At 40.8% G+C, this 16,686-nt stretch overlaps 2 protein-coding genes across 2 annotated transcripts; one reads left to right on the top strand and one right to left on the bottom strand.

Annotated features, from left to right (window-relative positions):
• Positions 1 to 2,823: 2,823 nt before the first annotated feature.
• LOC147543527 (uncharacterized) lies at positions 2,824 to 6,354 on the top strand. Its single transcript, XM_086637407.1, has 2 exons — positions 2,824 to 3,076; positions 5,918 to 6,354. Exons 1-2 carry the CDS (start codon positions 2,943 to 2,945, stop codon positions 6,051 to 6,053), a joined length of 270 nt encoding a protein of 89 aa, XP_086493533.1. The 5' UTR covers positions 2,824 to 2,942; the 3' UTR covers positions 6,054 to 6,354.
• Positions 6,355 to 6,526: 172 nt separating this feature from the next.
• LOC147543526 (dormancy-associated protein homolog 3-like) lies at positions 6,527 to 7,154 on the bottom strand. The gene is made up of 2 exons (XM_086637408.1): positions 6,850 to 7,154; positions 6,527 to 6,773 (listed from the first exon to the last, which is right to left on the bottom strand). The coding sequence occupies exons 1-2, from the start codon at positions 7,082 to 7,084 to the stop codon at positions 6,667 to 6,669; spliced, it is 342 nt and encodes a 113-aa protein (XP_086493534.1). The 5' UTR covers positions 7,085 to 7,154; the 3' UTR covers positions 6,527 to 6,666.
• Positions 7,155 to 16,686: the final 9,532 nt, after the last annotated feature.

Here is a 16,686-nt window from a genome sequence, read left to right as displayed (position 1 = left end):
TCGACCCTCTTGTTCTTTCTCTAGCTCGGATGCAATAATAACAGGTAGGATTTCTGAAGGTCCTAAAAACGAATACTTCATGTTCGCAGGTAAAGGTTTCAACTCTAAGGATGGTGGGCTCTCAATAGGCTGAGACGACTCTGAGACAGAGAGTGATTTGGACTCATCACTTAAGGATGGTTGAGTTGTCTCTAAAGTTGATGCCATACTTGGTTCAGAGATTGTGAGGGATTCAGTCTTTGCTTTCCATTTCTCAGTATCCAGTAATGGGGTGGAATCTAATAAAACATTCACCTCATTGATACTACTTTCCTCATCAAAATCTAAACCAAAGTAGGCCAACAATGTTTCCAACGGGTCATCTGATAGAGTTGTTGGTAAAGAATCCTGAACCAACATATCTATCAAATTTAACTCGTTAAAATCATCAACATCATCGGGGTGAAGTCCAGCATGGAAGATGTTCATCTCTATTTGGGATTTCGGAGCTAACATGCACTGCGGCTAATGAGGACGAGTGCGCCAGCAACCAACAGCCCTCGGATGCATTGCGCACGGATCTGGACGGCCGGAAAGTGGACACGCGTCCAGGTGCACTGTCCTTATGATACTTCGGTTCACACGGAATAAGCAATAAAGGGGTAGAATCTCAGCAGCCATCGGATCTTGAAAACGCGGAACCCAACGGTCAAGATTAAAACGTTCGAATGGGACCACAGAAGCAAGTTGGGGTGCGCTACACTGAATCAGGCGTATAGGATCCATTTCGATGCAAAGCGATAATACGGGAATAGGATATGCCGGCCTCCACTCATCGACACGTGTCTGTTGGGATAAGTTGCGACGCGCTAGAACCATACCCGACATTGTCCCGCTAGTCAACATCTTTTGACTGAACTTTGACCTTGGTTTATTCCTTCGTCCGGACTCCGATTTGACTTCCGTTTTCTCCTACGGACTCGTCTCGACCTCTACTTTTCACCCATGTACTCGCATTGGCCAAAATATCAGAATGTCCTTGACTCCGAATGACCAAACTACCCTTCATGCATCTTTTCCTCGTTTTTAACTGTTTTTCACACCTAACTCTGCAAAAGACACCTAGTCAAGAAAACCAACCATTTTATTACAATAAAGACTCGAAACCGACTAACTTGGCTAAATTAAACGACTTAGATGGGACATTTTCATGACCCATCACTTATCATCGCACGTGGCGTTATCAAAGCTACAAATGCTACAATTGTTCACTGCTACCGTGACAGCAATAAGGAGGCCCACAACCTAGTGTCGTCTATTTAACCCTTTTTAAGCTTTTTCGATTTAGCCCTTCCTTTGTTAACTTTTACCTTTATTGTCCATCTTTTCTTTGGTATCATTGTCAGGATAGAAAATGGTTGTTTAGGTCTAAAAAATTATTATAATAACTAAAAAAGCCTAGACTTTTTTCTATTAGGTAGAAGTTACCACAATATTATGTGTAATAATAGGTGAAGTTTAAAATAATATTGATAATTATTATTAAGGTCATTTTTTTATTATCATTCCCACAATACCCTTACTTAATAAAACTCTCCCTCTCTCTCTCTAAAAACACATTTAGGTTTTTTTTCTTTCTTCTACTCGTTCTTCTTCTTCTACCTGTTCTTCTTCTTCTTCAAATCATTTTATTCTTCTTCGAATCATCTACTTCTTCTTAGAATCATCTTCTTCTTGACTCGACCTAAGTTTGAGGTTCCTGTTCTTCATCTTCTTCATCCAAAGATGATGAGTTTGATGTTCCATATGGTGGTCCTCTTGGATCAAACTATGGTGGTAAGAAGAAGAGAAATTTGATAATTATAATTGTAGCTGGTGTTTTGGGTGTTGTTGTTTCATTGTTGTTAGGGTTTGCTATTTGGTGGTGGTTCTTCTTAAGAACTGGTCAATTTGATAATCAATTAGAACAAGGGCATCAATCAATTCTCACTTTGCTTTCTTTAAATAAGTCAATCTTTATACCTCCAAATCTCTTACTTGCTTTCACACAGACTCTTCCTACTTTCATAATGTGATCAATATATGAACCAAGCCAACAGATATACGAGAGATATTTTACCCAATTCAAAGGTATGAACTATGAAGCCTCAAAAGTGAAAACAACTCAGTTTGCATTGTCGCACATGCAAACACATGTTTGCATTGTCGCACATGCAAACACATGTTTGCAAAATCGCAAATGCAAACACTTGTTTGCAATATCGCAAATGCAAACACTTGTTTGCAAACGTTTGTTTGCAGAACTGAACAGATTGCTACAAACAGTTGTTTGCATAACAGATTGTGCAAACACGTGTTTGCAGAAAAACGTAAGCAAAAAAACACCGTATTTTTCTGGTTTTTTTTTTTTGAAAAAAAGTATTGAAAGTGGATCTTGTTAGAAAGCTAATGAAAAATCATTTCTAAATACATAAATTTTATTGAAATCCGACATCTCAAACAAAAGTTATATCGATTTAAAGTTTAAAGAAAAATAAAAGAATTTAGTTACACAAAAAGACAAAAAAGGATAATTTAGTCTTTGTATACTTTTTGACCTGAATAATAATTTTCAAATATTTTGTGCTTTTCTACTCATTTTCAATATTATTTTGACCTTTCTAGTTATTACCCCTTGTCAGGACACTGGTTTATCAATGTAGGTTATTCTCAAAAAAAAAAAAAAAAAAAAAAGAAAAAGTGGTAAAGCCCCTGGGACAAATTTAGAGAGGAAGTATGAAGAAAAGAGGCACTTTTAACACTAACGGGGTGCCCCTAAAAATCCCTAATTCGTGTAACGTTATTTTTCACGACTTGTCTGTTTTCTTTTAAAACCATCTCTAAAACCCTAGAAAAGAGAAATGATGGGAGTTGAAGATACAATTCTTGTGGTTTTAATCTGTTTTATGTGATTTCCTTGATCGATGGAGGGATTCAAGGTAGGGCTTCAATCACTTGTGAAGAATTCTAACAAATCTTCAGATAGAGCTATCTTTGGTGGTGGCGGTTCTGATTTCTCTACTGATGAAGCTCGTATTCTGATCCGTAGAGGTTCCAGGTACCTTCACTAATTCTCCCTCTCTCTCTCTAACAGTATTTGTCTCTCACTGTGTTGAATTTAGTTGCTGAAATTTGGCATCTTTGTTCATGGGTATTAAAATTTGGTTCACTTTATCAGTTGAGTAGGAATAGTTACAAACAATTGGAGTCTTGATTAATGGGTATTAAAATTTGGGTCATTTTATCAGTTGAGTAGAAAAAGTTACAAAAAAATTGGAGTCTTGATTAATGGGTATTAGTTTCCTAAAGTTGGATAATGAAGAAAAGTAACTAAAATGATTAGAATCTAAATTCTTTGATTAGTTTGGCATATAAGTTTCTTTTCTTTGAATCTAGCAAAGAGGATGAAAACTTTAGATGGGTTTTCCTAAATTATTTCGTAACTTAGAAATATGAAATCCGAATAACTAGTTAGTTGAGTTGAAACTTTACTTGTTAAAAGTGGAAAAAATAGAACAAGAAAAATAACCCAATTTGTATTTGTTTTGATTGCATTTTATGTCTTGTAGCTTAGTTTTGAAATGTCGCTTCTTTAGAAAACAGAGGTTCAAAACTTTAACTTCATGATGTATGTGCCAATCTGCCTGGTGATGATAATGTGAGAATTGTCCCACATGGGAGAAAGGTCATCTAGCAACCAAGAATATAATGTCTAGGTCCTCTCTACTCATTTCCAATGGATTTTGAGTTGGATGATCACAAACTTAACATGAGTGGAGAGGACCTAGACATTATATTCTTGGTTGCTAGATGACCTTTCTCCCAGGTGGGACTATTCTCACAGTCACAGATAAGGAATGCATGGAATCCTTGAAATGGGAACCATTATATACGTAGTGAGTGACATGTGTCGTATGTCTATTGTCAGACACTTGTTTCGTCGTGGATTAGAATACGAGTACGGTTGTTGTTTTATAGCATTACCAAATTTCATCAAGAATGGAACAGTGGAGTGTGAGATAGAAAAACTCATGACTTGAAAAGTCACTTCCAATACCAGAGTTCATAACTGTACCCTCCTACATAACCAAAGGTCCAAAACTAGTACGTAGTCTAGGCATAATCCGTATTTTTAAATATAAGCATTTAGGTGCTAAGTTGTCCTTGGCAAAACAAAAAATTAAAACAAGTTGCTCATTATCATTATCACCTATGACATATGAGCTGTAGGGGAGGTGGTTTAAATTCACCGTGGACTAAGGTTATAAGTCCAGTTATTGTGAGATATATGAAAACCGACTTTGTGAACCAATGATTTGAAGTGTAGTTGGCTCAACTTGGTTATGTACTTCTGATCCACTAAACAACGAATCACGACAAGCCACATAGGATTTTTGTTCGGAGTTTGTCTAGTTTTTCTTGCTCTCTAGCATTAGTCTCATCTTTTGAAAAATGTTAGGGAACAAGAAAAACCAGGCAGTTTAGGCAGAAATCTTATGTTAATTTTTGTGATTTGGTGCTTTTGGTGATTCTGAGCCACTGAACAGTGAATCACGGCAAGCCAAATAGGATTTCTATCCAGAGTCTGCCTAGTTTTTCTTGTTCTCTAACATTAATCTTATCTTTTTAGATGCCGTCCTTCCTGAGAGCCAGCCATTTTATTAATGACCTAGACTTATTTCCTACTGTTTCATAGTGTAGGCAGTTTCTCCTTTTTTTTTCTTCCTGTTTTCCAACCTGAGTTGGTCAACAGGGGGTTATGCTTCTCAAAGGCCCAATATTATCTTATGAGTTGTGACACTTTCCATCCTAATGAAGTGAACAAAGCAAATAACACTCATATGATCTTTGCCGGTTATAATTACGTTTGTCAGTGAGGAGCATTAATCTTCCATGTGAAGATTCCTAGTTGAGAAGTATCAAAAGCTATACAATTAGTGGGGATAATTGTCTTTGAAAATACAAATCCAAAGGGATGGAGATTAGAGACTTGAAACATGTATGAGATACCCTTTCCTTAAAGCTCCCTCTCCACTTGAGATTACTTAAAGGTTTCGACCAAATTGCCTTCCAGGATATGACAAGCCTTTCGTGAATCGGAACCAGTAGTTTGTGAAGATCCACATTTGGAGTTTAAGAACATGCTGAAACTGGCAAAGTAAACTTGTTGATCATTCTTTGCATAAAATGACGATTATCTAATTTGATACCAAAATACACTTATTTATAGAAAACAAAAAGATATTCAAAAGTTATAACTCTACAAATTTATCAAAAGACATAACTATTAGTAACAAAATTTTGATTCAAATAATTTAATTTGAAAAACCACAACCACTTAAAATTAGTTTTGAATTCATGAAAACCTTTAATGATAAGTCCGAAATTTCCAACAGTCGGGATTGCCTGACCCCAGATGACTAACTCGTGGATCGAACAAGGATTGGTGAAAGACCGTACCATTCCCCGAGTCAATTTTATAATGATGTATGCACAATTATGTATAGAATTATATATACATATCTTGAAAGGCGACCAATGCCAAGCGCTCCTAAGACAATCTCGATTAGATCCCGTTAAGGAGGATTAGGATTGTGGGTTAGCCGATCCCGAACCTAACTGCTTAGTTCAAGATTCTTTAGTAGTAAGGCCAGATACGATGAGGATTGCAGAGTGGAATTATATTTGCTTGGTTCATCTGATTAAGCTGTTAAGCATGCTAGTGTGTCACTATAAATGGGTTTATCTTAACTAGTTGGTAAGTGAGGACGGAGGAGATTTCTGGTGTCTTAGTTGCATCTAGCAAAACTTTCATTATTGTTTTTATTATTGCGAGATTTTTTTAATTTGTTATTAATCGAAATCTTGTTTTTATCACTTTTTTTACTTGTCATTACAGCCAAGTAGTTTCAGTTTGGACATGCTCAAAGATCTGTGCAGTTGGTTTCTTTGTCGGTGTTGTTGTGGGTTACACACTGAAACGACGTGTTAGACGATGGGCTGGCAAACTTCTCAAGCGACTCAAGGATGATTAAACTGACCTAATTACACAATTTTTCTTTTGGTATCATCGTCCGTGTTAAGTAAGTCCTTTCGTTCATTTAACTGCCCAAGTAGAACCGGTTTATCCACATGCAGTAGAAAATTTTCTGTTTTTAAGTTTGAATGAGCATTTTCTGTTGTTTTGATTATCCAAATATGTGAATTTCTTCCCGGATTGATATTATCTTGTAATTATAGGGGCTCAAAATTTTACCTTATGAATTACTGTAAACGGAACCAACATTGTTACATAATCGGTGTACACGAAAGTGAGCTCATCCGAGCCTTCGAAAATCTAAGCTTTTTCATATACAAATAGCTTTAGTATCTTACAGAAATGTTAAAATACGATCTTCACATTAATTACATAGGTTAGATGGGATGGTTGATCCCGAAACTAAATTAATCTTTTCTTTACATAGATATGTACAAAATATAATGCGTTCGTCGAATTGTTCTTGTATCTGCCCTCAGCTGTCTATAAAACTTATGAGTATCCTGTCACATGCTCCAAATCCAAACAACACCAAAATCATTCACAGATTATTGATTATAAAGCTCGAATTTTATGAATTTAATAGGAAACCCTAGAACGCATATATACAGTTACCAATCAAGGACAGTCGGATTTCTAGGTTCAGCGGGTTTCAGTACTGTTGAAGTTGATTTCCTCCTCGTCGATCTCTTCATACCACCTCCTGCACGCATCCCCGCTAAAGAAAAAGAAAACTTGAAAACCTACAAAGCAAAACATAACACAAAGAGATTGAACTATTAAGAGAAACGTACGAGAAAGTGGGGAGGAAAGGGCGCTACAGCCAACAGGAGACGAAGGGGCTGATGAAGATGAATCAGACGAGCGAGAATTGGTTTTGATAATTGTAATGGCTCGAGAAACTGGTATGTCGTTGTAACATGTCGGTGGTGATATAGGATCGGAGTCATATCGCCGTAACTTACTCAAACCTTGTTCGGGTTTCGGCCCTGCTACTATGTCATCCCAGAGCTTGTCGAGGAGACTCATACTGGAAGAAAACTGCTTTATTATCTAAATAGTTTGTGGATATCAAAGTTAATTTCTTTTCTCAGATTTTAGCTAGTCATGTGGGTTTTATAGAAAGAGAGAGCCAGGGAGAGAGAGAGAGAGAGAGAGAGAGAGAGAGAGAGAGAGAGAGAGAGAGAGAGAGGGGGAGAGAGAGAGGGAGAGAGAGAGAGGGAGAGAGAGAGAGAGGGAGAGAGAGAGAGGGGCTTAGAACCTCAGGTGGTACTACCATTCTTGGGAGAATTCTATTTATGGTGAGAATAAAATTAATTCATTTTTGTCCAACCATAGATTACAAGGAGGCCATTGTAGGGACAAAAATATTTCTTACCTAAATTAAAGGATCTAAATCTAAACAAAATATACAATCGTTTATCTTCTTTGTCACTATCTCCGCCGGCACCACACCTACATGGCTACATTCATTGCCAATCGTAACCAGCAAGCACCATTTTCTTCGGCAACTACCACGATGTTCATGTTTTTTGTCACATCCTCTTGACCTTCATGGATCTTTCTTTGATTCTTTCTATTGTGAGGTGTAGAGGGTTTCTTCCCTTTCTTTCTATTTTTGGTTTACTAAAAGTTGTAGATTAAGGTAAAAAGATGTACAACGGGCAGTACATAGAGGAGTATTTGTTTGAGCACATTTGCAGGAGCAAATAGGATTTTACTAGTCACCTTTACCTTTACAGGACACATTTGCCGGAGCAAACAGAGTGAGGTGCACGAAGTAAGATCTACCAATATGCTAGCATGGACATATGCTTCTGGTAAGGTTCGTTCGATTCATAGACCAAGGGGTACCAGGGCTTGCACAACTTGAGTACACCACACGACATTGCGCTACCCGACATAATCTGAAATGAGAGCAACACTGCCATATTATAAGTCTGCCAATCCAAGCTACTTGGTAGCACGCGAGGTGCCAAAACCTAACCCCTCGACGGGTAGCAGGAAGTACCATTAACCCTAATTTCCTTTGGACAAGCTGGAAAATTACTCCCTTTTCCCATCGTACGATGTCAGCCAAGATGACAACCTAGGTCCAGAATGCGTCCAATTTTACACTTCGATTGAAGGGAAGTAACACATGCTCTTGTCTTCTTTGTCCACTTTTTATTTCATTCAGACCTTCACTGATTTGGGCGTTGGAGGGTCGATGGCGCTATCTCTCCTCTTTATGCAGGTTGGTCGTCGAATGGTAGACTTGGACAAGCTGTAAAAGAACTGCCTTCTCCCATCCCGCGATGTCAATCAAGATAACAACCTAAGTCCAGAATGAGCCCAATTCTACACTTAGGTTGGGGGGACAAGAGACTGGTCACATTGACAAATCTGCCCTTCTGTCGAGACGTCGCCTCCCTTCTAGCCTATATCTACCAAAGTCGAGGTGAACATAGAAGAACAAAGGATACAAAAATCCTCTCCTTACCTTCTACTCAACGAGGCACGAGACATAAAACAAAAAAGATGCAAGTCACTCCCACCGAAGACTAGCAAAATCTGGCATGTCTCACGCATTACGCTGCTCTGACGTACCGTTATCCATACCCTCTAACCAACACGGCACAAGACACTAAAAATATGCAAAGTCACTCCCATCGAAGACTAGCAGAAATTTGCCTCGCCTAGCGCCCTGGACTGCCCCGATGCACCACTTTTTGTCTTACTCTGTCGAATACTTGTTATATCTTTTTAACTATTTGTTATACTTGGTTTTCTTGCCTTGTAAACTATCAAAGAAGCAAACGCTAAGCAATTACAGAATTACTAACACAAACGAAGCGATTCAAAGAACGCGGGGCTCCCCCTGCCAAAATCTAGCATGGCCTATCGGTAGCAAAACATACCGTAGTTTTACAAACCAGAGTTAGTACAAGCTAACGAAACCAGACACAAAGGAAGTTCCTACCATGTCCTATGAGCGGACAAAACGAGGCAACTCCAGCTCTTACGTAGCCTGCACCACCGCGGCTCAAGTGCCATGGCTATGTTACTTCACGTCGGTTATCCCTTCTTTCACCTTCTACTCCTCCCAGCGTGCGAGCTCGCCATCCATGTTTCCCGTGAGATGTGTGCCTCGACTAAATTCTCTGAAAACCTGGCCCCGCGCGTACACTGCCTATCGGTCCCCCCTGTGCCACAATCTCGACTTCGCATCCTTTTTGTTCAACCTTCAACTTTTCCAGCTCTTCAACAACAACATCACAGCGAGACTGCTGAGCCATGTACTTCCTCTCCCACTCTGCGGAACGATCCCTTTCTTCGGCAAGTTTCCTATCTATTGTGGCTACCAAGCTCCTCTCTAGATGAACACTAGTAACCGAGTAATACGACGAACAAATACATTGTTAGTTGTAAGATGAAGGAGAATCGCGCTAGACTAAGAAAAATGGAAGTTCGAATATCAACGTGGTACATACGTGCCACAACCCAATCCATCGTTTGAGTAACTCCCATCTCGGTGACGCGAGGCTTGTTCGCGCTCCCCTTTGTGTTGCCCACTTAGGGCACGTAAGATCCATCCCCAAATGACGACGACGAGGGTATCTCAAAGTGCACAACATTGGTGCTACCCACGGAAGGTGTTGTAGATGCGGGAGTTGGCAAAGTAGGGGCAGTAAGAATGTGGGGAACAACGTTAGCAATGGACGACCGACGATGGGAAGAAGAAGGACCCTCTCCCCTTGGTGCACCTTCTTTCCTCAAAGGGATCAGACACAAAATAATAAGCTGTCGTGCTCTCTTCGACGCCATCTTTGGTCGTTCCAAAGCAACATCCGACCTTAAAAACATGACCTAGTGGAAAAGGTGAAACGTATATGTCAAGTCCAAGGAAGAATGTCAGGGGGCATACCGGCAGGCTAGCAGGTAATAAGAAAACTCTCCCAAAACCTTTCCTTTGCAGGAATATGCAGATGGGTACTGAGTCGCACCACAACAAAGTGCTCCAAAATCTTGAGACGGTTACCGTTATGAGTATCTACAAAGCAAACGAAGTAAAATAAAATAAAAAAACAACAAAACCATGCAACAACAACGTTAGCAGGTAAAGGCAACCACAAAATATACACGGGCCAAACAAACTGGGGCCTCTAGCGAAGAAATATTGACACTGCTACTGCTTCTCAATAGCATGCCTAATACTGTTGGGGTTCTACCAAGTCGGATGCGAAAGAAGTAACGGCTTTTGTCTAACTTCATGGGATAATAGGCAGATACATCATCCTCATAAAATACCCTACTTGTTCGGGGATCATCTGCCAATCTTTGAAGACAAAGTAGGAGTCTCCAGGCATTGGGGGCCAGTTGTGAAGGAACTATCCTGAATCGCGTAATGCCTTCGTAAACCACAGATGGGACAGGATGTCCTAGGTCGCTCTCAAAGTTGTGGTCATATAGATCAACACAGTCCAGCACGTCACTATCCACCAACTCTGATGGGCCAGGCGCCCGAAGCTCCACATCACATGGTATGTCGTATTTCTCCTAAATACCTCGTTTAAATAATCGTTGATAAGGGTGGATGTAGGGTTGTTTGACAACTATGGACGCTCGAAGGGGATGCTCGAGCTATAATTACCCTACGTCGAAGTGAAAATGCCACGAGTTGTCGTTGGGTATGTCTGGTCTTTCATCCAACAATTAACATTATTAAGTTAGATAAGACCACTCCCGGCATAAGTCTAGCCTATCATTCATGGCCACCAAAGGTCTGGTTTGCAGAAAATATTAGTCTAGCCTACTATGCATGGCCACCAAAGGTCTGGTTCGGCAGAAAATGTTACTCTAGGCTACCATGAATGGCCACCAAAAGTCTGACCCCACAGAAAAGGTGGGTCTAGTTTCGCGTACATGGAAATTTATGGTCTAGCGTGGCATTGCTAGAAGTACTCTCTACGAAGACAAGTCTGACCTAGCATCCATTTGCCACCAAAGGCCTATCGCAGCAAAAAAGGTAAGTCTAGCCTAGCGTGCATGACTACCTACGGGCTAGCATGGTATGTTAGAAGTACTCTTTAGAAAAGGCAAGTCTAGCCTAACATTCATGGTCACCGAAGGCCTGACATGGTAGAACAGGTAAAATTGTCCTACCATGGCAACAAAAAGTCTGTCATGGCAGAAAACGTGAGTTCATTATATGTACAAATAAATATATATAAAAAGGTGGGGGTTTAAAGCAAAGCCTTGGGCAACGCAAGATCCTGCCTTGCCCTCGGCTCGGCAGGGGCCTTCCTGCCCTGTCGCGACTAAGGGCAGGACAGGAAGTTTCTTGCCGCGACCAAGGCAAGGAAAAGACCTTCTCACCCCCCGTCGAGCCAAGGACGACATGTGCCCCTCGTCTTGCCCCTTGTCGTGCCCCAGGTCGAACGTGACGGACATTTCTGCTAGACCCTCGACGAAAAGAAGTGCGACCTCCATACTTCTCCTACAGCTTGATTGGCCCGTCGAAATGCAAGCTTCCTTGATCCTAACGTAGATAACTCCTTACTCGACTAGACAAAATTCTGACTAGACGTCCCTGCGACATAATTACAAGACACGATACGATAGTAGGCCACTACTCATGGTCGTTCGAGTTTATTTTAACGTCCCAAGCATGCCTCCCGAAGATAACAAGGCCATAAGGCGAGGCTTTCGGACCCGCTTATGTCACCTCGAAACATTACTACTCTCTTAGTGAGCCAAATGCTAACTCAAAGAGTAGGGGACAAACTATATTGGGCAAAAATGGTGTTGGGTTTCACGCGAACGAAGTTGATACTGGACCTTTCTTCTATGCCCACCTTCATATAAGATGAGGGGTGTTCCTCTAGTAACCCATCTAGCTTAATAAGGAATCCCACCGAAAGTTTTTCACCTAACAAGCCCAACACGCTTAGAAGGGCCAGTAAGTCTAGCATACTTGCTCCAACCCACGCTTTTAGCAAGACAATCCTAGTATGTCGTGTCAGCCTACTCGAACTCCAGTTAGTCGTGTGCCTGTGTGGCCAGACTGTTGAAGATTTGGCCAGCCCAATCCCTAGTATTTCGCTATACGTTGGAGTCATGGCAAAATACCCCGTCTTGCGATACTTTACAAAAGTAGTAGACCATTTCTACTGGCAACGAGCAGACTAAGGTGGCGTGCATCGTAGGGTTGAGTTGCCCTCGTGAGATATCAAGCCCACTAAAAAACCCTGGTGGGATCCTATAATTATGAATCTGACAAGCCCACGCTCTAAAGGTAGTTACTCTCCTTTAACTCTGTAAATAGAGTGAGCCTCATTCTTGGAAGTGTTCAAAATCCTTCACTCGGAAATCACTTACACTTACTCTCTACTTGGTGCTTCAGAAGTCACTTACTTTGATCACCTTCTATCTAGCTAGCTTCACCAAAAAGCTCTAGCTAGGAGTCAGCTACTTCAAGCATCTCTTATCTATCTAACCAAAGGAAGAGGTTGTGGCTAGAAGCGCCTACTCTCCCTCATCGGATCTTGCTAGAGGCTCTTTGTTCCTCTTATTTCTTACTAATCTACTATTTCGCGACCCAAAATCTACCTCAATAATCTACTCCGCCGACCCAGTAGGCCAACAACGAGTCACGCCATGCCCCGACTAAACAACCACGTTGGTATCATTAGTAACCTTACCCTCGCTCTATTTATCTTTCTCTACTGAACTTGGTTACTCATTTGACCGTCTTGACACCATCTCGGTGTCTTTAGACTTCGTGGTTTCGTTTCTCATGTGCAGGTCTACCGGTACCCGTTTGCTACCCAAGAGTTCGCCTACCCAGCTACCTGACTACTAGGACCAACCTTCTGCCTGCTCACCTGTCCACTTGAAGGTCTGAAGCCTAGTTGGTGCCCACCTAGAGTGGTGAGAGTCATTTTTGTGAAGATATAGATGTATCGAATCGATTAGTACTTTTTGATATGTTTCAGGGAGCGAAAATCATGTTGGAGAAGAGTCTCAAGGTAAACAATCTATTGAAGAATAGGAAAAATATAGGATAACTAATGTTGTTCCTGCACCCCTAATAGTTGTGATAATGATAAATCGGATTCGATCCTAAGAAAAATTAGATTCCTAAATTTTTTGAGTATATCTAATCAAGATTCGCTTGTTGATTGGACAGATGAAGGGATTTGTATTAGATGTAACAAAGGGGGAGAGGTTATAACTTGGAGCTATAGTGGATGTGAAGTTGGAGTTCATGCCTTGTGTTTGTCTGGTCCAACTAATTTCGATGATGATGAGAACTATTAATATCCTCTTTGTTCGTATGAACGAGCAATGACTGAGTTAAATGAAGTGGAGATAGAAAGGTCTATGGTGCAAGAGAAGGTTCGATAGGTTAGAATGTTTTTCTCGTTTCGTTGGTGATAATAATAAGAAGAGTCGTCAGAGAGGAGTCTTGAAAAAGAAGTGAATCGATCGCGAAAAAGTGTTAGTAGAAGCGGTTCTCCTGCTTCTTGTGAGGAGAGTAGGAAAGTGCGAGGAAGGGATAATATATGTTCGACTGAATGAGAAAAAGATAAAAAATGATCAATCGAGAAAAGAAATTTAGCGAACAATACATCTCCGACGATTGAGAGAAGTGATGATCCTTTGACCCAAATGGAGGAAATTGAGATAAATACTAGTGAAGAGGTTCAAAATCAAAGAAAGGATAAACAAAAACTGCAAGAAACTGACATTGGAGTTCAAGAAGGAACATCATCAAGTAGAAAAAGCAAGATTGTGGCCGTAGATACTGAAAATACGACTCAAAGTACAAATTTACAGCTAATGTCTATCAATCCAGTAGAGGGATCATCATCGTGTAAAACATGTGTTAGATTAGATGAAAATTGCTTAGCATGTCAACGAAGTGTGATGAGAATTCTCCGGTAAATGAGAGGAGTGATGATTCTTTGACCCAAATTGAAGAAATTTTGACAGATACAATTGAATAGATTAAAAAATGAATAAAGGGTAAAAAAAATTTGTAATGAGATATATGGAAGTTCATTACACTAAAATGGCAAGTAAGGCAAACATAACTTGGTGGAATTGTATTACTACCAAATAATCAAAATTCAGAAACATGCAAATTTATTTTGATTCTCACAATTAAAGATCAAAATTTGAAAAACCGCGAAGAACGAATGAAAAACGCGAAGAACACGAAGGGAAAGTTCAAGGCCTACCTCCATAAATCTTCAAATTCTCCAAAAATTCACTCTCCAAAACTTGTCTCCAAACTTTGGTCCCACAACTCACTCCTAAGTAGTGAGGGTCCAAAGCCTATCACCCCTTATACAGGGGTGGTAAAAGGAACGTACCTCATCGTCCTACACATCGCATCGCCACGTAACGCATTCCCATCGGCAAAAGATGATCATGATTGATTATTACAAAGGAAATCAGATCAAACAAATGTCACCACACTGCCGGAATCTGTTTATTCGGCAACCTAGATAAGAAACTCAAGAGCAGATCCCTTCCTCTCAGGGCCTTCCTATCCTTCCACGACTAAGGGCATGATGGGAAATTTCTTGCCGCGTCCAAGGCTCGACAGGGACCTTCAAGCCCCGTCGAGCCAAGGGCGGCATGTACCCCTCGTCGTGTTCTTTGTCATGCCTCGGGCCAAATGTGACAGATGTTCCTGCTACACTCTTGACGAAATAAGTGTGACCTTCATACTTCGCCTACAGCTTGATTGGCTCGTCCAAATGCGAGTTTCCTTAATCCGAACATACGTAATTCCTTATTCGATTAGACAAAACTCTAACTAACGTCCTTCCGACATAAATGCAAAAGACGATAACAGGGCACTACTAATGGTCCTTCGGGTTTATTTTGACGTCCAAAACATGTTTCTCCAAGATGAAAAGTCCATAAGCCGAGCCTTCCTTACCCGCTTATGTCACTTCAAAACATTACTACTCCCTGAGTGAGCCACATGCTAAGTAAGAAAGCTGGGGGCAAACTGTATAGGCAAAAAATGGCGTTGGGCATAACGCGAGCGAAGTATGTACTGAGCCTTTCTTGTACGCCCACCTTCATACAATATGAGGTGTGTCTCTTTAGTAATTCATCTAACTTAACAAGGAAGCACACCGAAAGTGTTTCACCTAGCAAATTCAACACGCTTAGTAGGCCCAGTAAGTCTAGCATACTTGCTCCAACTTACACTTTTAGCATGACAATCCTAGTTTGTCGTGTCATCCTACTTCAACTCTAGCGAGTCGCGTGCTTGTGTGGCCAGATAGTTGAAGATTTAGTCAGCCTGTTCCCTAGTATTTCGCTATGCGTTACAGTCATTGTAGAAGACCGAGTCTTTCGCTATTTTAAAGGAGTAATAGACCATTTCTACTGGCTACGAGCAGACTAAGGTGGAGTGCATCGTAGGGGTGAGATGCCCTCCCTCTAGGAAATCCTACTGGGATCCTACAATTGCGAATCTAACGAGCCCACGCTCCAAAGATAGTTACTCTCGTCTTACTCTATAAATAGAGGGAGCCTCACTCTTAGAGGGTTCAAAATCTCTCACTTAGAAATCACTTACTCTCTACTTGGGCTCCAGAAGTCACTTACTGTAATCACATTCTATCTAAGTACCTTCACCAGAAAGCTCTAGCTAAGAGTCACCTACTTCAAGTATCTCTTATCTAGCTAGCCAAAGGAGGAGGTCGCGGCTAAAAGTGCCTACTCTGCCTCATCAGATCTTGCAAGAGCCTATCTGTTCCTCTTATTTCTTACTAGTCTACCCTTTCGCGAGCTAAAGTCTACCTCGATAATCTACTCTGCTGAACCAGTACGGCAGAAGCGAGGTCCGACTAATCTACAAGTCACGCCCTCCTTTGACGATAAAACCACGCTCATATCATTAGTAACTTACTCTCGCTCTATTTATCTTTCTCTACTGAACTTGGTTACTCACTTGACCGTCTTAGACCATCTCGGTGTCCCTGGACTTCGTAGTTTCGTTTCTCATGTGCAGGTACCGGTACCCATTTGCTACACAGACGATCGCCTACCCAGCTACCTGACTACCAAGACCAACCTTCTGCCTGCTTACCCGTCTACCTGAAGGTCCGAAGCCTAGTTGTTGGTGCCAACCTAACGATCTCTCTAACTGTGTGACTTTCTACCGTCCACATACCTGGAATGGTGAGAGTCATTTTTGTGAAGATATAGATATATCGAATCGATTAATACTTTTTGATATGTTTCAGGGGAGCGAAAATAATGTTGGAGAAGAGTCTCAAGGTAAAGAACCTAGTATTGAAGAATAGGATACCTAGTGTTGTTCCTGCACCGCCAATAATTGTGATAATGATAAACCAGATTCCTTTCCTAAGAAAAATTGGATTCCTAAATTTTCTGAGTAAATCGAATCGAGATTCGCTTGTTGATTGGACAGAGGAAGGGAGTTGTATGAGATGTAACAAAGGGGGGGAGGTTATGACTTGGAGCTATAGTGGATGTGAAGTTGGAGTTCATGCCTTGTGTTTGTCTGGTCCAACTAATTTCGATGATGATGGGAAATTTTATTATCCTCTTTGTTCGTATAAACGAGCAATGACTGAGTTAGATGAAGTGAAGACAGG

The sequence above is a fragment of the Eschscholzia californica genome, unplaced genomic scaffold (genome assembly GCF_041429995.1).
Source record: "Eschscholzia californica isolate CP2 unplaced genomic scaffold, dmEscCali1.0.p SCAF_4, whole genome shotgun sequence".
NCBI classification, from domain to species: domain Eukaryota; kingdom Viridiplantae; phylum Streptophyta; class Magnoliopsida; order Ranunculales; family Papaveraceae; genus Eschscholzia; species Eschscholzia californica.
This window is presented reverse-complemented; position numbering and strand designations above follow the sequence as displayed.